This window comes from Sebastes umbrosus, chromosome 7, assembly GCF_015220745.1.
Source record: "Sebastes umbrosus isolate fSebUmb1 chromosome 7, fSebUmb1.pri, whole genome shotgun sequence".
Lineage (NCBI taxonomy): Eukaryota > Metazoa > Chordata > Actinopteri > Perciformes > Sebastidae > Sebastes > Sebastes umbrosus.
The window spans coordinates 1,514,735-1,540,134 of record NC_051275.1 but is presented as its reverse complement, the minus strand read 5'-3'; the positions used below and the strand labels follow the sequence as shown (position 1 = coordinate 1,540,134).

At 43.2% G+C, this 25,400-nt stretch overlaps 1 protein-coding gene and 1 long non-coding RNA gene across 2 annotated transcripts in view; both read right to left on the bottom strand.

Moving 5' to 3' along the window:
- Nucleotides 1–25,400, bottom strand: part of robo1 (roundabout, axon guidance receptor, homolog 1 (Drosophila)) — a 300,316-nt gene that overhangs the window by 168,901 nt on the left and 106,015 nt on the right. The window contains 1 exon segment of the mRNA XM_037774440.1: nt 21,146–21,236. Coding sequence (XP_037630368.1) covers nt 21,146–21,175 — 30 coding nt within the window. The 5' untranslated portion in view covers nt 21,176–21,236.
- Nucleotides 5,293–17,181, bottom strand: LOC119490902. The gene is made up of 3 exons (XR_005207503.1): nt 16,990–17,181; nt 16,439–16,440; nt 5,293–5,306 (listed from the first exon to the last, which is right to left on the bottom strand). It is a non-coding gene; the product is annotated as an uncharacterized LOC119490902 (long non-coding RNA).

Below are 25,400 nucleotides of genomic sequence, written 5' to 3'. Positions count from 1 at the left end.
TCTCTGGTCATTAATTGGCCCCGAGTCCCGCTGTGTCCTGTCATATCATCCTGATGTAGGAGGTGGAAGGGCTCCGCAATTTATCAGCACTTACGAGTCAATTTGTCAGATCTCAACAGCTAGGAGCTGCCGGGGCTGGGCCTGATTACCAGGGCACCACTCCCACAGCCCATATTTGTATCAGCACTCACTTACACAAAGTCATATGCTTGGATATAACCACCCAAATAGTTTACAGCAACATGGATGTACAATTTAAAAAAAAAAGAAGCCTTGAAATTGTACCCTGCCTGTTAATATATCATTCAAACAATCCTTATCTCCTGAAAGTAATCCGTAGTGTCATTTTGAGTGTGAGAAGCGCAGCCACCTCTTGGCCTCATCTGAATGGTACCTCTGAGGTGAGTATAAGGTCTGACGAGCACTTGGAGGAGAGATAACAGCCATTTAGTGTACAGCAGGAGGACAGATCACCTGATAACAGGGCCAGACATGATAGATGGAGGTATCAATTTACAACCTTCACACAGAGCAAAGCGGCAATAAGCAAGACACAAGTTTGACAAGGACAAAGGTCATCTCATCGCTCTGCCTCTATTTCACACATACGAGTAGTTAAAAATACTTTTTACAACCAGTCCAGCGATGTGAAAGTAATCTTAATATGATCCACAGAGATGTTTCTCAACATCATTAAGAGTTTGCTTAAGAGATTTGATACCTTCCCTACACTCGAAGAAGCCGTTAACCCTCCAATTAGCAGCAAATATGAAATCTTTTCCCGGCGAGTGGTGCGTAATCCAATTTTCCTGACACTAACGTCTAATCCACAACCATCCTTTGAGTATCTGCTGTCCAGTCCGTCTCTATTAGCAGGCCCTATATTCTCACGCCTCTCCCCAGAAAAACCTCCCCAGACATCCTCGCAGCGAGGCGTAATTGGACACCCCGCCCGGTGTCTGACTGTCTTTCTCACAGGACGGGACCATTAGCAGCACAGCCCCGGCGCTCAGGATCCGGCCCAGGGTGTAGCTAGCAGATGGAGCCGCCACCACCTATGGCTCCAAACGCTCACCTCTGACCCTTCTTCCTGTTTAGGTGCTACAGCGTTTCCTCGGTGTCACCGGCTTTTTCCACCATCACTGCACCTCTGCCTCTCCACAGGAAACAAATAGCCAATTCAGGAAAGCAATCAGGAAGCACGAATAACATTTAAACACAGATGATGGAATTCTGCCAAGACGGAGACTCAAAAACTGGACAAACAGCCATCAGACACAGAATGAAGCAGTTTGAGCATGATTGAGATCCCTGACATTTATACAGAAAGACTCCACTTTCAGGGCCAATAAACAAACTAAGAGTTTGAACAGGTAAGCCCTAATGGCTTTTCAGGTTTAAACTTGAAAATGATGACGCTACTGCTTCGGTAATTAGGTGAATTGGAGCTACGATAAACGGTAGTTCAGCCTCAACGTCACTGCTTTTACTCTGGTACAGTAGCTTTGTTGAGAGAACTTTCCTTTGTGTAAAATGCCCCACTTTGCTGCCATTCAGGGTGCACTTCTCCTAATGTCTTATAATTGGGTGGCAGGCATTTGCTTCCTCATAATTCAGAAGCAACTGACCTGGAAACCCCCTGCTATCATGGTCCGGGAGCTCCAGAAAGACATCCCATGTGATGGGCGAGGAGGAATAATGTGTAAGATAATAAGGGACAATACAAGCGGCATCGGAGGACAAAGACAACCGAAACCACACAAATGGCATGAAGCTGAACAGTCAAATGAAAAATAAGATGTTTTAAAAAAAAACACACACAAACAAAATGATGCACTCAGCAATAATACCAGTCACGCACGGGCTGAATGGTGACATACATGGAAACATGGTCTCCATGGGGGCTGCTGCTGTCAGTATGAGCGATGATAGCTGCTCTCTCCACTGATCCCACATGGCTACAGCACTTTATTCACTATGTGTGACTTTATGTGTGCTCAGTTCTTAAAAGTTAGACCAGCCCTTTACCCCGAGAGCTTTTGGTCGAAATGTCATTGTCATGTATCAGAATTGCCTTCCTCATTTCAAAGCATGAGACTGAAACAACACACCAGAAATGAGCCTCTTATAAACATCAGGCCATGGCCTAAAACCACTCAAGTCCAAAGTTCACAAAGTGTTTTCTTATGGTTGAGAAAGTTGATTTCACCATTTTCCCTGGAGCAACTATTTTTCACTGGGGAAGCATACATTTTTTTAGTAATAGATGCTGATACTTAATTGAAACATTTTAGATGAAACTGTTCTGGTCTGCATGTACTCTATTCAAATGTAATCATCTAATAATAATAAGGCCTGCAGCTTCACAAATAATTCAATAAATAAGGGATGAATTGGGATTTTTTTCAACTTTTACCTTTTTTTCAAAATTCAACTTGTAAACTCCAAAATAAAAGGATATTATATCTAGCAAAATAATGATCACCGTCTTACCTGAGCACACATGGAGAATTCCTAACAGAAATACAAATCCAATAGAAGTTGGAGACATCATTCAACGTCTCTCTTATGAGAAATGTTCTTGTGTATTCCAAATTATTCAAAAAGCAACGTAGGCATCCGCTCCTTCATGTCAAACTGCAAAAACTCAGAATGTTACAATCCAGAGCTTCAAAATGTAACACCCAGATTTCAGTTTGTGAGTCACAAAAAGCAAAAACAAATATCACACAACAGTCCAGGAGGAGCAGTTCATCAGCTTTGGCTTCTTGCTGTGGATGAGAAGATTGAAAAGATGGAGGAAAAATGATATAAAAACAGCTCCAAACAGATCTCAACACATGAATGCTGTGAATGTGTTGAGACTAGAAGATGTGATCTCTATCCTCTCTGTGAGTTCATCCCGCTGCTGTAGTGCGCTCACACAGATCTCATTCAAACCAGTTAGTTCCTTTGTGCGGAAAAAAAAGAGGACAAAATAATAAATCCACTGTGAGTGAAAGTGAAGTGAAAAGTGAGTGAAAAGACGCGCAGTAGTCCCGCAGAAAGCCTCGGATCCTCTGCTGCAGTCACATTATTTCAGTCCACTTTTCAATCCTGTCACTTGAGATCGGAAACTTTGCTTAGTTCGTTAGTCCTGCTGTCCTCTCCTCATCCAGACACAAGATCAGGGCAACTTTTCCATCACTTTCCGCCCTGGTTCCTCCTCCTCCGCTGCTGCTGCTGCTGCTAACTCCGCCGCTCAGATCCTGGTGCGCGTTCAGAGACCCGAACCTCACGCGAGAGGGGGGACATCGGGATTCATATTGAGCATTTCATTCAAGGAAAGCTTCGTCTATTTGGTATGCGCCTTTTCTTCCTGCTCCCCCCTCCAGAGAGCCGACGAACAGAAGAAAGTTAACCTCTTCCCGCCTGGATCCCTGTGAGCAGAGCAGCGCAGCGCAGCGCGGGCACACAGCGCGCACTGTGCACGCAGACGGGCTGCTGGGCTGGTTCGCTTTAACTGGGTCCACTAAGAACAGGAACTATTCCGACATGTTGGGTTTAGTCTTTCTGCGGTTCAGGACTAACAACTAATGAAGCAGCCCAGTCCAGTGCTAGTCCTAAAGGGACTTCACGGGGTCTTTATAGAATGCTTCTCTAACATACTTTAGGGATTTGTTTTGTCTCCTGTGGTTTCATGGTCCATTCATATTTCAATATTACAAACTGCATTAGCTATTTTTGATTCTTCTGAAATTTATTACAGGATAAAAAATTGTCATCACACATGATATTTTGTTTATAGGTGTACTATTTTCATTCAATTACTTTTATTTTGTGTATGTGTAAAACCTCATGTGTCTAGCCTACATGCAGGCCTATAGTATCTGTGTTAGACTGATAACTTGATTCAGAATGTTTCAGATAAAATAATATATTATGATGTAAATCAAAAAAATACATTAATAAATAAAAAAAAATCTATGTGGTGATCCATGCTCCTAATTTAATATTTCCCACAATGCAATGTGACAAACTTGGGACTCAGCCATATACAAATGTGTCTCATTTTTGTATTTATTTATTTTACGGTTCAGCCTTCAGTGAGCTGAGTTTCTCTGTGTGATCACTTTAGCCTCCAGCCTCTGAGTCAGAGCAAGCTTAGACAGACACTTCCTTTTTTACATTTGGTAAGAATCATTTAGAACCGTGCAAGTTATGTTGCATTAAAATATCTCAAATGTGGGGGAAACATGAATGACTAATAAAAGAACAGCTGAAAGACTTCAACATTTCCACAGCAGCTCAGCTCAGAGCTTCTCTGTGGCTCAGCTGAACATTAGTTACCAAACAGCGCCCTCCAGTGAAGGTTGCCGGAACTGATCTTAGGAGACTTGTTTTCACCAGAAAAGAGTCCATATGGTCATATTAGTCATCAAAACCAGGGCTTTTTCAAAGTGTGTTGTGTTTCAAATACTTCTCAGAAAAACACAGCCACATTTAATGACGCTCTTGTCCCAGAAATAAACAGAGTATAAATAACCCTCGTAAGCAGATCTGTTTCAACAGGACCAGACAACTTTGTACAACAAAAAAAACACAAATGCAAGCAATCATTGACATTCAGGAGCAAGTTCTTCTTGTACAAATGAAAAGATGAACATCAATGATCATATGAATAGTTAGAAAAATTATGCTGTTTATCTACAGTCAGTAGATTCAGCCCCTGCTGTTGGCTCTAAATGGATCTCAGTTATACGTGAACTGAACACTGACAAACACTGACACCGACTGTCTGTCTACAATAATATCAGCACTACAGTACTTACAGTTACTGCTACTTTGTATATGTCTATACAGCTTTACATTACGTTTTCAACTGCACCCTTTAGAAAACTACAAATGTTGCATTCCAACTGCACCTTAGTTATTCCTTTGTACATTTTTATTCCTGTATTTATTTCTTGTGTATAGAGCCAATACAACACAGCAACGTGCAATATGTTACTGCTTTTATAGGTAAAGCAAATATATATTTTCTATTACATATATATATATGTATATTTTTTCTTCTTCTTTATTTTTATTACTAAATATGTGTATGCACCATAAGGTTTGCTTTATATTGCATTATTGCATTATATAACAGTTGTACACCCTCCATTCCCACTTGGTCCTCAGTGTCCTGTTTTTGCAGAAAGCTTTTACAGCCCTGGATCTATGAAGTGGCTGTTCAGCTGAATACCATCAATTGAAGAATAAAAATGTCCTTTAGCCGCCAGCAGCAGGGAACTGTAACATAGAAGCAATTATCAGCAAAAGTGCTCACTTTAGACCCGTCAGGATGGGAGGGTGTCTGGGAGGGCTGATTGCTACAAGAGGACGTGAGCATTTTGAACTTTTGATGCAACACAGCAAAGAAAAAAACAAACTGTCACACAAAACCAACACTGTTATCACGGGTCACAAACAGTGCTCTAATCTCTCTTTTTCTCACATTACCTGCAAATAATAGAATGAGAGGAGGGGAATGTGCAACATGATGTCAGCAAATTGTTATTTTACTATTACTGTAATTTTTGATTTCAAATAATCTCATGCCCTTAAAAGTATGCATATGCTTACAGACCTCATTGATAACATTTTATGTAAACTAGGGCTGTCGATCAATGAAAATATCTATTTGCGATTAATCGCATGATTGTCCATAGTTAATCACAAATTAATTGCACATTTTTTAAGCGTTCAAAATGTACCTGAAAAGGAGATTTGTCAATTATTTAATACTTTCATCAATATGGCAGTGGGCACATATGCTGCTTTATGTAAGTGCATGTATATATTTATTATTGAAAATCAATCAAAAACACAAAACAATGACAAATATTGTCCAGAAACCCTCACAGGTACTGCATTTAGCATAAACAGCATGCAGCTCAAATCATAACATGGCAAACTGCAGCCCAACAGGCAACAACAGCTGTCAGTGTGTCAGTGTGCTGACTTGACTATGACTTGCCCCAAACTGCATGTGATTATCATAAAGTGGGCATGTCTGTAAAGGGGAGACTTGCGGGTACCCATAGAACCCATTTACATTCACATATCTGGAGGTCAGAGGTCAAGGGACCCCTTTAAATATGACCACGCCAGTTTCGCCTCGCCAAAATGTAGCGCAAGTTTGGAGCGTTATTTAGCCTCTTTCGCAACAAGCTAGTATGATGGTTGATACCAGTGGGCTCCTTAGAGGTTCCAGTTTCATATAATGCCAGTATTCATTCTAGCTTTACAACTGACGTTTGGTTACCACTTCTGACAAGGCTTGTGAGCCAATAGTAAAACATCATTGGTATCACGTGGTATCTCTGGGTCGTCAGTTAGTGTGGAAAAAAAAAAACGGATGAATGGCTGGGATTGACGGTAAGTGCCTGGCAAAGACTTGTTGTGAAGTAAATGCAATGGAACGGGGGAGGGACATCTAGTGGCTGAATGTTATCAATGTTATCAATAGCACCTTTAATCCACTTTGCCCATGGCTTCACCACTATTGACATATTTTCATAGTATAATGTTGCATCAAACCCTTTTGTATTCAGGTGTGGTTCCACCCTTCTTCTTCTATGGTTGTCAAAGAAAGAAAGAAAAAGAAAAAAAATCCCACAGTAAGCACAAGTTATGACGCTGGAGCTCTGTGACCAGGGAGGCTCTCTGTCCTCTCTCCTTTCCCTCCCTCTACTTTGCAACCTTGATCAGACCAGCAGAGGCTGGAAATATTACATACTGTCAGGGTTGTGATGGCAGCGGAGACAGCAGAGAGCTTTTAACACCAACAGACAAATCGTTTTCACACAAAACAACTTACAAGAATATACAAGAATGTATAAAATCTCCCCATCCTGGACTGCAGAGCGCTCTGAGGCCATTAAAGAGAACCAAAACAACTTTGAATGACGCCAAAGATTTGATGACTCATTATTCTTTGAAAGACAGTTATGTAATATTTTTGTACTTACTTTGAAAGACCTGGTTGCATTTGTGTGGTTTGACGTGGGAGTGCCTCAAAGTCTGGTGGTTTTGGTGAAGTCCAAAATTATTAGGCAGTCTTTTGCACCAGTGAGACTTCTGCAACCCGGCGAGGCGACGGCCCCCATGTGGACCCTTGTGGTCTTTAGGAACTCCTAGCATGACCAGCATGGAGAACAGCACCACCAGCAAGCACACGATCTGCATGGTGATGTGCGTGGACAACACACAGCCAATAGATGTGCATGCAACTATCATAAAAACACACCGTTCTTGCTGGTTCAGTGGCTGCAGACCGGTGACAAATAATTAAATCCAATCCAAAGATCCTCTTGAAAATTCTCAAAAACAGCAGCAAACCACAAACATCGCCTCATTTCCCACCAAGAGTCCTTCATGCTGCTACCCTTGAGATCTGCCAAACACCTAAACCCCTGCAGTCTTGGCCGCTCTCCTAAATCCAGTGACAATGTTTTCCCCCAAGAGTATGATGGGATCTTAATGAGGGCAACTCTGTATACAATGTGCATGGTGAAGTTCACTCCCCTCTCCATCTCGCCACGCCATCGCTCAATGGAGAGAGCGTCTCTCATCTTCCCGGCCCTTTTTATCTTCAGTAATTCTCCTTTTAATATTCAAAAGGAGTTTGTGGATGTTCCGTCTTTTCTTATGATGTTTCTATGCATGCAGCAGGACGGGGGATCCTGTAGGCTACATGCTGAGTCCCTTTTCACATGTGTTGGACTTCTCACAAAACCTAGGCCCCCTCAGCATAGAGGTGATGGGATGACACACAGGCGGGTGAGGCGAAGGCGCCCTTTTCTCTGACTAAGACTATTAAATGGCTTTCATTCCCATCTCACCAGCGCACCAAACAAGATGGCATAAAACAAAACTTCTCTTCCCAGAAAAGATACTCCCTGTTGAGAGGCAAACAAAACACTCTTTCCCAACAGACAGAACACTTTTCCATCCTCAGAAAAAAGTGTTTTTGGGGGTTTTCACACTCAAATATGTCAGGAAGTAAACAGAAACTTGTCGGAGTTGCAGTTAGAGTCACCTTGGACAGAATGTGGCAGTCAGTATGTTTGAGCTCCCTTCACAGACTCTTTAGTTGGATGGTTCATACTTCACTTGCCTCACATTCACTACGGCCTTTTATCATCCCTGTCCTGTCCTTGAGGGAGCCATTCTTTCATGTATTCATTGTGCTACTTTTCTTTTTTTATAAGACAGCAATTCAAATGTGTAGTCTTTGTGAGTTGGCGACGGGCAGCAACGTCTCCAAGGTGTTCTGAACAGATAAAACAGGAATAACATAAGGCAGAAGGAGCGTGTTTGATTGAGCTCCTTTCGCATTTTCCAAGACAATCAGTAAATAGCTGCAGGGTAACTTTGTCCTGCCTTAGGTGTTTGGGCTGTGATTCATTTTACAGTTGCACAAGTGGCCCATCACAAATCAGAAACAGTGTCTATAATGACTGAGTGAACCAGTCAGGAGGTGCAAGGTCCTCTGACAAGAAAGGGCAAGACTCCCAGGGCTGTTTTATGCTCACACACAAACTTGAAGCTGGGTGGAATAGGTGAGAAAACTGGGTGAAGCACTGGCTGACCGATGGCATCAATTTCCATCAGCTCTGTCCTCTTCTGCTCACCAACCTCAACAATGGAGGACCACAGGCTTAAAATAGAGCAACGTAAACATATGGAATTGCATTTACTCAACTGAGCCAACATTTATCCAATCTCTTGCAACATCTGGAAATCTCTTATTTTTAAAACTTCCTGTAAGAAGTTGCATGATTGATAAGTGTGGTCCGCTGGAATCTGCAGTATATATCATGTTAAATGAAGACTGCTTAATCATGCAGTGGAGAACTTTCTCTGCTGTCGTGGCACTCTTGAGAATTAAATGATCTCTAGGTGGCATGCCAGATTGTCAACATGGGGTCCGACTCAAAGGAAGGAGAGGGAGATAAGCGATGGGAGGGAGGAGAGATGACCTGAAGTCCTGAGGAAGCACTTTATCACGTTTTCTCTACTGAAAAATCACCCTAGAGGGCATTCCTTCATGTTTAATTACTGGAAGGGCACCCTAGAGGGCACTTCATCACGTTTTCTCTACTGGAAGGGCACCCTAGAGGGCATTTCCATCATGTTTTCTCCACTAAAAAGTCACCCTACAGGGCACTTCATCACATTTTTTCTCCACTGGAAGAGCGCCCTTGAGGGCCCTTCATCATGTTTTCTCTACTAGAAGGGCACTCAAGAGGGCCCTTCATCATGTTTTCTCTACTGGAAGGGCACTCTAGAGGGCCCTTCATAATTTTTTTCTCCACTGGAAGGGTACCCTTGAGGGCCCTTCATCATGTTTTCTCTACTGGAAGGGCACTCTTGAGGGCCCTTCATCATGTTTTCTCTACTAGAAGGGCACTCTAGAGGGCCCTTCATAATTTTTTTCTCCACTGGAAGGGTACCCTTGAGGGCCCTTCATCATGTTTTCTCCACTGGAAGGGTACCCTTGAGGGCCCTTCATAATTTTCTTCTCCACCGGAAGGGTACCCTTGAGGGCCCTTCATCATGTTTTCTCCACTGGAAGGGCCCTCTAGAGTGCCCTTCATCATGTTTTCTCCACTGGAAGGGTACCCTAGAAGGCATTCATCACATTTTCTCCACTGGAAGGGTACCCTTGAGGGCCCTTCATCATGTTTTCTCCACTGCAAGGGCACGCTAGAGGGCTCTCTATCATGTTTTATCAACCATAGGGTCATCGAAGAGTGCACTTTTGCTGTGCTTTGTTCACCAGTGGTTGCTGAGGGAGTTGTGAAGCTCCAGGAGCACAAACCATGCCACAGCTAATTGCACAGGCCCCTGCCATCATGAGAAATGTTTGACTAGAAATGACTTTGTGTCGTGTTTCTAACTGCAACCCAGCCAAACATTTTGATTTATCTCCATTTTGAAAAACTAACATGGCTTGTGATTAAAAGTAACATAGATTAATTGATATGGGCTAAAGTGTAATGCACACATCAGCAGTATTTGGACATTTGTCTTAAATAGGGCCAACGTACTGAGTTGAATTCAAATCACAGCTGGCCAGTCAGACTAAAACCAACCATATTTAGACTTTGACAGATATCAGCAGAGACTGAAAGTGAAGCACTAAGTGCAGTCTTGTCATATTTCTGGAACATCTATGACAGAAACCTCAGTGATTGTCAGGGCCGTTTCGCCTTGCCTGTCCACTGTGGACAACTCTGTGGCCCCTCAGCTCCACACAAAAGCCCAAGAATGCATAATTCTGGGCACCATCCCAGAATAAATACAGTCAGATGAGCCTCAGAAACAAGCCAAAAAAGTCTTTAAAATCTGGAAAAGGCTGAAAATGTCTCTTGTCACTGTTATATTGAGAGTTTGCCAGAGTGTAGAGAAAGGGACAGGCGATACACAAAGCAAGTGAGACTCAAAGCAGAGTGTAACAAAACATAAACAGAAGAGTGAGGACATTCTTCTTCTCACTATAGCCTCTCTGTGCAGCTTTCAGGACATGATACAAAAAAGACAAGGGTCCAGTGAAAGAAGATGACGGAGAACTAAACAAATCTGTTTCTGTTCAGGGAATGTCCCCATGCATGACGCTGCTGCTGCAAGAAATGCGAGGCAAAGGGAGGGGGGTGGGGGAGCGGGCAGACACTGAGGAGAAAGAAAGAGGGGAAAGAGGGGGAGCTTCACAGGATGCCGCGACGAGGTTTGGAGCACAAAGCAGGATGAGGCGATAAACAGGCTGTTGCTTTTCCGCTTGCCTGCGCACACTGAATCCCTCTTTCCCTGAGTCTTTTAATGGGCCTCACATTAGCATCTGTTTAGCGTCAGCCTCGACATGGCCTGTGGAGGCTGATTAAAATAACCCAGCTATCACATAACATCCTGGCAGCAACATCAAAATATAGTCAGATGTTGGGAATATTTGCAGCAACAGACGTTCGGGAAGTTAGAGCGAATGTTCTGCACTTCTGTTGTCACAAAGATGTTTATTAGTTGCTTCTGTTCAAACTCTCCTCCTGTGAGATATTATGCTCCATATGGAAAGATATGAAGTTTATCATGTTAGTGACAAGTATTTAACATTAAGATTACAGTATCCAATTTGTGCATTTCTATGCGTGACTGCAGTAGCATAACAGGAAGATACAATCTGACAATGACTAGAATATCAAAGTGTCTCTGACTGTCTTTGAATTGCTCTTCTTTTCATGAAACACAGGCAGCTTGTTGTGTGACCTGCACCTCACTCCTTCCCACATAGAAACGCATTGTGGCAGAAACGAGCAGCATTGCGTTTCATGCTTAATTGGCTTAATTGGTTTAGAGACAGAGGAGCTTTAATGAGTGACAGTGGGGCTCAGGGTAACTGAGCCAAGAGATCCCTTTGTTCTTATCACTGCTGGACCTCAGCCAATCACATGGCAGCGAGATACAAGACGAGATCCAGACCAGCAGCAGAGCAACAATCTGACCATTATTTAAGTGGAAAATAAACAGCCATTTCCAGGTCAAATCTCCTCATTATTGGTGAGTCATACATTGTAAGTGCATTCTACATGTGAGCTTTAGCTGTAAAAGTTTACCTTTCCTCTGTAGGCTATACATATTTGACAGCACTGACAGTGACACTTGACTTGAAACAACTCAATTAGAGCTTAGCACACATTCAGCACATCGTCGCCACTGTGAAACTATACAACTGACTGCTTGATGTGGCAAACTAGTAAAAATGGTCAGATGTCAGACTCCAGACAGGAATAACGGAAGAAAGAGTATCATTATACGTGATCATCGATGATTTTCACAAATTGCTGGAGTGTGTGTGTTCAGATCAATTGCTCAGTTTGACACATTCAGCCAATTCCCTTTTCATCAAAAATACATTTTGTATTTTGAGATTACAGCATTTGTGTCCCAAATTCTTGACATAAACATCTGCAGTTGTCGAGAGGTTTCACTCAAAACCACAAAGTCAACCTCATGGTGGCGCTAGAGTAAAAGTCAGGAGATCACCAAAATCCGTTGGCTTCATCCTCTGGGGACCATGAACGTCTGTAAAAAAACTTTCGTGGCGATCCGTGCAATAAAAGTGGAGATATTTCAATCTGGACCAAAGTGGTGGACGGACTGACAGACTGACATTTCCATCCCTGGAGTCACACAGCTACTGTGGCTAAAAAGTCCGTCAGGGCCTAGCTCAAAATACCTTCAGCAGTTTTTGTGGGCTAGATAAACATTCCTAATTCAAACTATAATAACACTTTGGTTTTCTACATGTTTTCTTTCATATTATTGAAAAGAAATCAATAAAAGAAGTAAAAACACAAATTGCTCTTCCAATATTCTAGACAAACCTCAGCTGCAAACCCAAACTGCCATGGAGCTGAGAATTGATGGGACATTAATATTTTTTTTCTCAAAGTTATTTCTTCCAGAAACTTTCAGAACTGTACTTAGAATATCATTGTGCAGTAGTTGCGGTTTCAGTGGGCCCTTGGAGCCAACATCAGTGACTGATCTCTCTCCGAAGACCCTGACCAGTGAAAAATGCAAAGACACTGCTCATGCTAAAAGCATTCCCCGTCTCTCAAATGAAAAGCCTATTCTTCCCGTCTTCCCCTGGTGCGATCAGCTGCCAAAACAAACTGCCACTGTGATGAATGTAATAAATATGATCGATGGGATATCTGGCGCTGCTGACCTCACACCACGCACCAGAGTCCAGGGAGCAGGTGCTGCCCAGATTTACAACCCCCTCCACCCCCATCTCATGACCACATCTTCACAGCCCCCTACAGCTCACACTGAGTCTCAGAGAAACAGGCTTCATATTGGCTGCGGCTGAACATTATGTACAACATGACTATGCACGACTCATATCAGCACCAATAAAACCAGCAATGATTTTACAGGTCATCAAGCCGTCAGTCATGGCTGACAGTTATTAGAGAAATTGGTGCTGGGAGGAGCGCACAGGGCTGCAAGCACTCCTTACGCGTGTGCTCATAAAGATGGCTAATTACTCTGAAGGAAACGTCAGCTCTGGAAATGAACATAAAACTAGGTGAGGTATTTTACCAAATAATAAAGACGTTGCTGTGGCTGGATCATTTAAAAAAGCTCTAATGTGCAAGGGATGTACAGTAGCTTTAAAAGTACTGTATGTTACCAGAAACTCCAGCAAATAAAAGTTTGTTTCAGTTTGAATGTTGCTTATAACATAGTAGATCATTACATGGGATGTGTGCAACAACATATAAATGATCTGCATCAACAGTACACTGTTTTTTAAATGAGTGAAATGCAATTGAAGTGATTTACCTCTCAGAGTGGCAGAGTGCAGCCCAGTTTCTAATGACACTTTGACAACTCAACAGACCTGACTCACTACTGTAAAAAAATGCCTGCTTGGCTGATGAAGTTGTGGCTAAAATTCAACAGTGGCTTGGATTTTATGAAGCACGCCTTATATGAGCTCTCCAGTATGTCCAAACAGCTGTGCAGCTACAGCTGTTATACAGCTAACATTATATAGAAGTCTTAGTTGGTGTTGTCCAAGAACAAAATGACTGTTACTCCTCGCTGTATATTACAGAGTGGTTGCAATTACTCTTGGCTGCTAAACTAATACAATATTGTACATACTGGTTTGCTGTCTTGATCTGAAAGGGTATACAGTGCTACAGGAATGAGTCCTAAAACCCAGAAATGAGTTAGCATTTTAGCACTTCCGGTTCCCTCGTCTGGAAGTCTATGTTTTTGAATGCGTTTTTAGTTAGATGCCTGAAATAAGGTATGTTGTTAACACAAGCTTAAAAGATTTTAATGTTTTGCTCTATGAAATAAAATATGTCAGTAATTGAATTTGAAGCCTAAATGTGTCTGGCGCTCACCAACTAGTGGCTAAATGAGACTACTAAATGTCATCACACCGACTTGTCCGCCTTTACAGCCTCGTCGTGTATACTCGCGTTGAACAAAACGTGTAAGTATCATAAACATGTGTTTGTCACAGAGCTTATTTTCTGCAATAATCCAAAACCCAAAGGAGAAATCCCATTGTTTTTTTGTCGAGGGAACCCAGGGCGATGCTAACTTCCTGGTTGGCCAACAAAACTGTGTCAACCCCGGAGCACTCTATTGGCCGTAAGCGTATTAAAGGTGCTAAATTCAAGATTGGGAACATTTCTATTTCATCCTAAGGCTGAGCCGGCAGCTCGCAGCTAACGATGCTAACAGTGAAAAGCAACAGCAACAGTGCAGACAGTGTTTACCTGGGGTTGAACTAGAGGGTGGGTGCTTCGCTTCTGCATTGGCGTTATCAGCTGTAACCGCCCTATGAGAGCAGTGCAGCTTGGCGGCCATGAGCCACAGGAGCACTCACATGCATTAAAAGGTAAGTGCGGCCGGCCCGACTATATCAACGAATCACGGAGAAGCCAGGATTACAAACACACACGCAGAGGGAGAGTGACTTCATTCTCTGCTCAGGTAGACATTACTCCTCTATATCTTTACATAGCAAATAGTTGTTTACTGCTATATTAATGCTCTGGATATCGTATACTAGAGCACCTTTAAAAAAAAAAAACTGGATACCGCAATCTAAGATGGTGCCTCTCTCACTCAAATAAAAGTTGCTCACTGCACCACAAACCGAACTGCAAATGTTTATTTCTGAAATATGTTACCAGCAGCATACTGTAGGTGCCAGACTCTGGTGTCCTACGTGAAAGATTTATGTCTCATCTTTTCTTTCTCCACTTTGGATTGTCTGAATTGCATCGTAATGTACAGGAGTGATGGAAAACAAAGAGGTCACAGATTACATTGCCATGTATGTGAACGTTTTGATTTAATTTAACTCAATGTCTTAGCAGCTATTTGAACAACCAACTTCAAGTCAGAGGAGCCACAGCATTCCCTCCTCTCCTCTTTGACTAAACGTGACCCATTTACATCCTAAGAAAACACTTACTATCCTTTCACTGAGGAATTAAATGTGTTTGACGGGGCAGGAGCAGCTGATTATTAGCACTTAGCAAAACCCTATCCAATCTTCTTCCAAATTATCACGAGGACACTAGAAACGTGAATCTGAATATTCTAATTTAATTCTCACCTCATAGTCTTTGTGCTTTCGACCCCTGCGCACTCGTGCTAACTCCCATCTCAAATCTCGCCCCCACTCCAATGCCTCTTGACCACATTACTCCACTCTCTATCCTGACAAGAATGGTTAATAGACCCATTTACTAGGACGGTGCTAAACTAAGCTGTGTGGATCAGGGAGATGAAAAGAGATTGGATGGGGAGTAAAAAAAAAAATAAAAAACCCTCAACTGGCCTCAGCAGCACAGGGGCTGCAGGGAAACTGCGTGTACATTAGTGCATGGTTAGAACTAATTATATCTCAAGTGAATCGCTCCTCCAGGCGTGGCCAGGGATCTGTCTCTTTTGTTGCACTGGTAGGAAGATAATAGCTATGTGAGAGTGCTAGCTAGCTGAGCATGTAGCACTCTTTTTGCTTCCTGATTACCATGGTACTAAGACTGATGAACATCAGTGAGTGTCATGGAGACGTGCCACACTGATGCTGTGGTGACTCTTGGGTAATATATGTGGGGGTGACACTGTCAAGGAAATTGGATTTCAGGGTGGGGACTCAAGGACAGTGCAACAGCCTAGTGATGAGAAGGATGAATAACGTGTAGAGCTCTCCATCTCTCTCATGGTAGAGCTGTCAGTGCCATGCATCCAGACACAGACCACTCCACTCCGGCATCAATAAGGGGAAACAGGCACCTGGTCTCCACCTACTAAGGCCCTGTTCACACCTGGCATTAGAATGCGTCTTCAGTGACCACTTGTGATCCGATCTGACTTCCCCGCTGTATATGCAACTAAACACGTAGTAAACACACTGCTAAAACAGCAGATGTCAGGAGTAATATCCTACATATTCGTGAAGTCGGGTACATTTTATTAACACCAAATATAAGGTTATTGTACCGGCACCGCTGTATTTGCCTGGCAACAGCAGGGCGCAGAGCTTCAGAGAGCCAGGGATGAGAGAGAGTGAGAGGGCATCCACTCTGTGCAAAGCACTGGAACAAACACACCAACTGTATGATAATAATGCTTTGCGTGCCTAGTCTGATAGTCTGTAGATGTGTAGCCTATAGATAATATATATTTCAATAAAATACAGTTGTACCGACAGGATACAGTAGAGCACAGAAGCCGTCTCCGTGCCGCGAGGCAGACCAGCGCTCGCGTCCGCCTGTCTATTCACCTGAGGAGTGCAGTGACCCCGTGGATTCAAGCAGGACGTCAGTTGAGTAGGCGGTCCTTCAGTATGGCCCAGGACAAATTCACTACAAACTACTAAAAGAATGTGGTCATATGTGGCCCAGACCACCTCGGAATGTGGTCTCAGCGATCGGATCTGAATGCGTCCTCAATGCGTCTTGAGTGCGTTAACACCTGCACTTAGAGCTGTCCACTTGTGATCGTATCACTCAGGACAGATGTTAATGCCAGGTCTAAACAGGGCCGAAGACTCAACAATATGAGGACAGCAACATCTCTGTTCTCAAGCTACACGTTGTTCACACAAAGGTTGAACACTGATGTTGTTTCTCACTTTAGTGTTGAATCTGATGAGCAACAATTGGTGGTAATGTTCTGCTCAAAACAGTTAGCGTCACCTGACTTAAATCAAATTATCTTGGCTGTGCACGTGCAATGTGAACAAGAAAGCAGTATTTGATGAGCAGTGATTTATTTATTCTTCTTCAAAACAATGGAAGTGCTGTGAGCAACGACTTGTAGCAACCTGTCTAGTTACCTAGTATTTCGGAGTCTGTGATATTATTAAGAAAATGTACAACATAGAATATGCTGTTTATATCTGCATACTGTGCTGGTCGCCACGTTTAATATTTTAATTTTTATTACTGTATAATCACCTGAAACTAAGAATGGTTGTGTTTTCGTTAGCTTAGAATGAGCCCTTCATATCTACATAGGGAACGGGGCCTCTTCAAGGAGTCCACATGATGCTCCACCATGTTTCTACAGTAGCCAGCACGGACAAACCAAAACATTGGCCTTTCACGGTTTTTACGTTACCTGAGGGCCAACCGTAGTTCTCACGCATTATAAAAACTTCTGTAACGTGAGCCGCAGAGTGCAAAACCGTGGTACCGCCCGGTTGCCGTCTGACTTCCGTTGCTCCTAAAGTAGTGTTATTAAGGTAAAGATGGCCTCTGAGCGAGGCGAACGGGTGAGGACGTGAGCGGATGGGTACTCAGTTGGATGCAAATCTGCAACCGCACCACTAGATTCCGCCAAATCCTATAAACTGTCCCTATAAGTATAAATTAGGCTAATGTGTTTTTATGGTGAGAAGTCGGAATTTCCGAGTTCCCGGGTGGAAATTTCAACTGGAGTCAGATTTCCAACTTGGAAAGTCGGACGAACCTCACCAACCCTGACCTCACAATCCAAGATGGCTGCTCTGTACATCAACAGTAAAAAAGCTGTAATAATATACTGTTTATTAGCATTTCTGTCTTACCGATATGTGTGTCTCATTAAATCAGTCATACACAGAGTACTGTCCAACGTCTATCTGTGGACATGTTCCTACGGTGTTTGTATGCACAAAAGACCAGCCTAATCCATTGTTATGAACTGGTATTGCTAACAATATCTAACCTGGCTGCCGCAAACCCCATTAAGTTTTCTGACTTGTTGAACTGGAACGCAGTCAACTCGGGTGTGGCGTCATTCCCAGCTCCGACTTCCGATTTCCGATTGCATATGTCTTTGTGTGTGTGTGGGTATGCAGACACAGAACAGGAGAGACTTAATAACAGTTAATAGCATCAGTTGGCAAGCCAAAAGATGCAGGTGTGAACAGGTTATAAAAGTCATGTATAGACTGTCTTCATCTTCATTGCTGGCCTGTGCACCTTTTATATTTCCACCATAAAAATGTGGAATAAGAGCCTCCATTGTACAGTGTGTGTTGATAGATATTTTCTACGCTATAATATCTGATCTTTTTGATCGTTCAGCACTGACTTTGTTCTCACATCACCCGTCTGTCCATCCATCAGTACCGTGAATGGTTTGCTGTAGGGGCGACCGCTTTGAGAGTGGTATAAAACATGGTATTACAGTCATTTGGACCTCCTCTATATTATGCAGCCAATCAGTGGTGACTGTGTGGCAACCTTAAATTCCCTCCCTTTCCCCTTTATCTTTATTTCTATAACCTGACAAATACAGTGGCTCTCTGAACTTTCTGTCCTTTGTGATCTGTGACAAACGCAATGCTAGCTGTCAGCGGAGAGGGAGAAAATGAGTGGTGATGTGCTCTCTGAAGTCACGCTCAGCCCTTTCATGTCGAGGCAGAAGAAACCAAAGACCTGTCTCCTCTGTGCGCGTCTGCCTGCCTAGCAGCGGCTCGCTAAAGTGTAAGCGCAAGAGAGAGTTCCAGCGTGCCTCTCTAATCCACTGCCTTCACACAGGTCAGTCTCATTTATTATGAATGTGAAGTTCGGTGCAAAGCTCTTTGATATTGGGAAACAATTTAGGGCTGGCTGAGAGTCTGTGTCTAGGGGGACCAATAAAAAACACTTTTAATGTATTGCAAACTTCAGGTCAGCAATGGTTCCTTATAAAATTCACAGTAGGCTCTATTAATCCCAGATGACTACCATGCAAGACATTACTGTGGCATTGCCGAGTGTTGTGCCAGCTGTTTTTAATTTTATATGATTAAAAATGGATCAGCTTACAGTATTAGTCACATCGATGCAAAGTTCTCGACACATCTCTGTCCTTTATCTCAGAGTAAACACACCAATAAATCACAGTGGAACGATGACAAGGACACACCACCCTTCTTCCTCAATGTCATGTGTAAGAGTGAGATCAGATAAACAGTGAAATTTACTCATAAATCAATGAACCCTCTCTCTCCGTGAGGGTCACTGAGCTCACATGACAAAGACACAATTAAACAGAGCCAGGCACCTAAAAGACTCTTCGCTGCAACGCTTGAAGGTGCACACCGTTTTCATCTGAGCTAAAACTGGCAGCTGTCAAGATTACCCTCACGTTCCATCCGGAGAGTCACGCTCTCTGAAAATGGAGTCCTTGGCAGCCGCCCGCTTTGTTCTATCAGCGGCAGACTGAGGTATTAGAGCACATTAGTCTCATTTCCAATTCACTGACTGGGCCAGATCGATTCCCTTCATTTTCATGCACAGATGGGATTAAATGGCCAGATTAAACATGAACTCCTGGCACTGTCTGCCGGACAGATTTATCATTCTAAAGATGAGCCCAAATGCAGTGAGGCAAGTATAACATGATTTCCCCTCTTTATACCCTCATTCAAAGCACGCCAAGTCTGTTGAAAGCTGGGAACCCTGACTACAGTATATGGCTAACTCAGAGTTTAAACTGAAAGATTCCTACTAGGGCTGTCCAAGTTAACGTGATAATAACGCCTTAACGCAAATTTGTTTTAATGCCACTAATTTCTTTAACTCATTAAAACAGCTTGCGATCGGAGGTTGTAGCGGGCTCAGTTTTAAAGCTGGAAATACTGTCATAAAATACTGTCATGAAACTAGAAAACCTAAGGAATCCATCTTTACCAACCATGTCAGACTAGCTCGTTGTGAAGGAGGTTAAATAACGCTCCAAACTTACACTAAATTTTGACGTGGAAAAACTGTCATGGACATTTTCAAAGGGGTCCCTTGGTTCTATGGGCACCCACGAGTCTCCCCTTTACAGACATGCCCACTTTATGATAATCACATGCAGTTTGGGGGCAAGTCATAGTCAAGTCAGCACACTGACACACTGACAGCTGTTGTTGTCTGTTGGGCTGCAGTTTGCCATGTTATGATTGGAGCATATTGTTTTATGCTAAATGCAGTACCTGTGAGGGTTTCTGGACAATATCTGTCTTTGTTTTATTTTGTTAATTGATTTCCAATAATAAATATATACATACATTTGTATAAAGTAAAAATATTTGCCACCTCCCATGTTGATAAGCATGATGACAAATCTCCCTTTAAGGTAAATTTTGAATAGATAAAAAATGTGCGATTAATCGTTATTAAATATTTTAATCGATTGACAGCCCAATCACCATGTAATAGTTGTTTGGGCTCAAACTTCTTAATGTCTTAGCTTCACTGATAAAAGGCGTAGCGTGATACTGAAGATGATTGTATGGTTTTGTCATTTATTGTCTGAATTTCCAGCCGCACACGGCGATAAGATGAAGCTCATAACGGTTTTGGCAGCTAATCTGGACTTCCTTTTTCTGTGCAAGACTTCCTGAAGCTGTGTGAGGTCCAGTAAATCACCGAGGAAGGTAGGTCTCCTCGCTGGGACAACACACGGAGAACACTTTTTACCCTCACTCTGGGGGAAAGGGCCCAAAAAAAACACATGCGTCATTACTAATCTTCTCCAGACTTGAATCCTTTGTGTGTGCTCATGTGTGTGTGAGCCAGTCCCTCAGGTGAGGACCCCATTTCCGGTTCTGCATTTCCCTACAGAGCTCTGTGGTCTGAAGAGACACCGGCTACATGCATTTGGAGTGGCGCTCCTTTTCCCACAATCCTCCTCTTTCAACACTCAAAACTGGGAAACTCTAAGCAGCAGTCACCACATGTAGATCATGTTTGAATATACTGTATATTTACCATGGAAACACATGGAAACTTTTGAAGCTTATTTATTTAGTATAAAGACTGTTCAACTGTGAGGGGATTTCTGTTTGAAAAATGTAAACAAATGGCTCCCCAAAGTGCATTTTGTAATCCCTTTGATTGCTATTCTCAATATAGGGCTTATATATAACAAGGTTGTATACTTGGTGTGATAGACAACACGTGCTTTGCTTGATTATAAGGGAAAACAAACTGTATCCTGTTTCAGTGCAAGAAGTTAAATAACTCAAGTCATTTCTTCACCTGGGATCAACTTGATATCTCCCAGTGGTTATGTATGTATGCAAGGACACATCATGAGAAAGCAGCAGCAGCAGTACCTGTGTAGCCCAAAGAGTTGTCGTCCTCATGTTCGGTGGTGGGAGCCGGTGTTGCCCCTTCGCTGGCCCCGTCCTGAGCGACCTCCCGTCTCTGTCAACAATAACACCACAGGGACTGAGAACCTGGACGCATTCTGCCCACTTCCCCCACCAACGGTCCAAACCTCCAGCCCTCCGCATCCTTGACACAAGCAGAGAGCGAAAAAACGCACAGAGAAGTGGCGGGCTCCATTCTCGTAAACTCTTGTGTCTCTGGCTGCGGAATGCAAACACCCACATTGCAGCGAACAACCAAACACACACAATCCCAACAGTTGTGTATAATCCAAGAAAATGATAATTTCAGACACAATCGGTTGTTGGGTATAGATCCATCAGAATGATGCAGCCTCCAGCTCTTTTCTCTGGGCTCAGCAGGAGGTTGTTCTGTTGTCCTGTGTTGGGCTTGAGTGTAAGTGTGTGGGTGTAAAACAGAGTCACCGTATCAATAGCCATAAGTGGCTGCACCCCTAAAGGGAGCACATGGGCAGGACAGAGGAGGGAGGGCCGGGGCACACTCTGCATGATTGACAACGCCGCTCTGCATGCACACACACGCCGTGCACGCGGTCCTGATGCAAATACAATGATGCACCATTAATTACTAATCAGCTCCTTTTGATTCGGGCCCGTCTTTGTGCATGCGTCTTTTCCGGAGTGACAGGTTGAGTGTGTGCGACAGGAGGTGTGAGGGCGGGACAGTGGGGGGGAGGGGAGGAAAAGGAGAGGCCAAGAGGGCTGGGGTGTGTGTGGCTTATGGGGGGAGAAGGGAGGCCAACTGTGCCCTTATGATGGCTCTGTGTGAAATAAATCAGACTCGGCCATGCCCACTCTCTTTGTTGCCCACTGACAGGGGTTAATTTGTGCTGGGCGTCTGGGGTGGGAGGTAGAAGGAATCATAATCAAAGAGCATCCAACCCCTTTCGCTAACTGAGTGGCAGTCTGTCGGAAGTATCTGTTTCCTCAATGAGATCTGCATCACTTCTGATAAACAGCAGACAGGCAGACACAATCGTTCACCGGAGAGTGCTTTAGATCACCGGGGTGTGAAGAAGGGGGTGACCCGTCACTTCATCTGCCCCTCACACAGTAGGAGAACTGAAAAAAATCTACTCAGACTTTTCAAAACACAGCAATGACCCCAAATCCCACTTTACCACAGTTTTGGATTCATCAATAATAGTAAACACAAAGAGAGACATTCAAAATACAGTGATCATGCCTCACCCCCCTTTCTGCTGCTCCCGTAGTGTTGCAAATTAATGTGACAGTTAAAGGGCCTCATGCTGGGCCAGAGCTATTATCTGGCACTGCTCTGCCTGTCTGTTTATCCAAACAGCAGCGTCTGACTGACAACGCTACAGGAGAGCAGAGCCTCGGAGTCACACAGAAATAAGCACGTAGGTTACGCAGAGTCATGCACATGAATGGAGTGCGATGACACACATAACACATGAGATGAGAGCATGACATGAAGAAACACAGACATCAAGCAGAGTCTGGTACACTGTCTGACACCTACAGCACGACACCAGTCAGATATATAGAGGGTTTTCAATCTGTTCACAACAGGCATTTTTAAAACAAATGCAATATCCAAATACAAAGCTGTTCAAACACAAAGAGTTTTTATAGTAGTTATAATTCTTGCAAAAAGTTCACATACTACCACAAACAACCATGTACAAACCAAATTGATTGCAAATGGTGTATGATGTCTGCCTAAACAACACACACACTGATTGACTGGACATAATAGCCTCACCGAAACGGTATAAATATTAAAGGGGACATATCATGCACATTTTAAGGTTCATAGTTGTATATCTTTCTACTAGAACATGTTCACATGCTTTAATGTTCCAAAAACACATCGTTTTTCTCATACTGTTTGTCTGAATGTACCTGTATTCACCCTCTGGATAAAATGCTCCATTTTAGCGCCTGTCTCTTTAAGTCTCCCTCCTGAAAAAGCCCAGATCAGACTGGCTTGCGAGGAAAACATGGTGCACCTTTGCAAAGGTAGTTCTCAAGGCGTGGGCGGTATATTCTCAAGAGCCTGCATGAGCAACCCGGTCTCACAGGAAGGTTTATAAATATCACAACATTCCACACACATTCCACATGTCACGAGGATGCATTTTAGGCTTTCCGCGTGTAATTTGTACACCATGCAACAAAACTTCTGTGACGTCCACAATTAGGTTTAGGCAAAAAAACACTTAGTTAGGTTTAGGAAAAATGTCATGGTTGGGCTCAAAATAAGTACGTAAACTAAGTAAAATACGTACGAAAACAACAGAATATAAATGCGAAAAACACGTCATAAACATCACTAAAAAATACGTGACAAACGTCACTAACGTAACTTACAAAACAAAACACCGGTCTTGATCACTGGTCTCCTGGTTGACAGTCCTGAGTTTGTTGGATCCATCCACGTCCCCTCTCGCCTACCATAAGCGGTCTTTCTCGCTTTTTATTCTACGTCACTAGCTCTGACCGTAGCATATTTACGCGGTTGGTTTACATTGCAGACAGTACAGACTACATGGCGTACAAATGACAAAAGCAAGGAAGGTATTCTTATTGCACACTAAATGCCTTGCGCATTATTGTGGTATTCATACACCTTTTTGGGGGAACCGGCTATCATGTGACATAGGAAGGGGAGCCAAATCTGAATGGCTTGTTGAATCACATGTTTTCTGATCTAGGCAGCCCACAAAAACTGACTGGGTTGTCGTATGTCACGGTTTGTGGGTTGGTAGGCACTTCAGATACCCAAATGTATGAGAACAAGCACTGAAAAAGTAAGTTTGTCATTATATGTCCCCTTTAAGCCTATAGATGGAGAGTGAAAGTTCATTCTTGACAAGGTAGAGTCCTCATCAAGACTAAGAAATACTATTTAGTCAATAGAAATATTACCATTAGGATGCAATTTTTGACAAAGATATATATCTATCTTGCCATCAAGCCTTAGGCTACATACTGTATCTGTTCTTTATGTCTTCATATGGAGACTCCTTCTGTCTGATTCCCTGTGTGGTCCACAGTCAGAGGTCCAATTAGGGACCTCTTCAGAGCTCATTAACAGGTGGTGTACCCAGCTGCCCCTGGGGCGTCAGAAAGTCAGGACCTCAATGTTGCCTCACTACCCCCCTTTTAGCCTCAACACTGCACCCAGCTCCCCTGTTGGCTAATTAATGGGGCACATGTGCAGATAACTGACTGCTTACCAAAAAATACAAAGACAGGCCCGCACCCCCCCCCCCCCCCCCCCCCCCCCCTCCAGTCATTCCTCCTGGGCCCCAGACTATAAGTCCTGGCCCTGAGCCCTCCTCAAACATGGGAGCATATCCTCTTTTCTGGGTCACAGGCCGTTCTTCGTGGATCAATCCACTGGATGCCATGCAGGCTTTTGGCCCCGTTTCTACACTACAGCCATAAATGATGAGGTCTACTCTAACTAGATTTGACCTGAGTGGTTGTTTGCAACACTGTGGACCCAATCAGCACAAGCACCTGTACAACTTGACATGACAATAAACCTGATGTCTGACTTATTGCCACTGTAGTGAAGGTTGTTTAGTTTGACAAATGCTGGGAGCTCCTAATAGATGTAACAGAAGAAGCCAGAGAGGCTACAGTAGCTGTTGTCTCACTGTTATCTTGTCATGTATTGGCAGCAGCGTGTAAAGTGATGGATGGGCTTAAAATGATGAGTGTGGGGAGTCTGAGTCTGGGGCTTGTTAACAGGATTGACTGATTGTTTGCTGTAGGACAAGTTCCTTCACACAGCCTGATCAGAGAGGCGGCATATTTCTGTAACATGACCTCGAGCAATTTCGATGATTAAATTGGTTTCTTGGAAAAATGTTCTCCCTAACATCTGTTTACTTTTTATCTGATGACCGAGAGAAAATAAGAACAGCCAACAAGAACGCTAATATTGGGGCAAAGCCAACAAGTTTTCACTTCTTTCATTTGTAGCATTCATTCTGCGAGTTGAACTTTTAAATGAGGTCCCTGCTCCTTAATGTAGAACCCATAACACCATCTAAAAGAGTATCTTCTTCATTTTGAGGCAGGATTCAATAGCTTTCATTAGCATTATTGAAGACAGACAAAAGAAGACAAACAGTACCAAAAAAGTCTTTGATTAAAGTCTTTTTTCCAGCAGAAGCTAGTCTGTCCGCTTCATCTGTTTCCA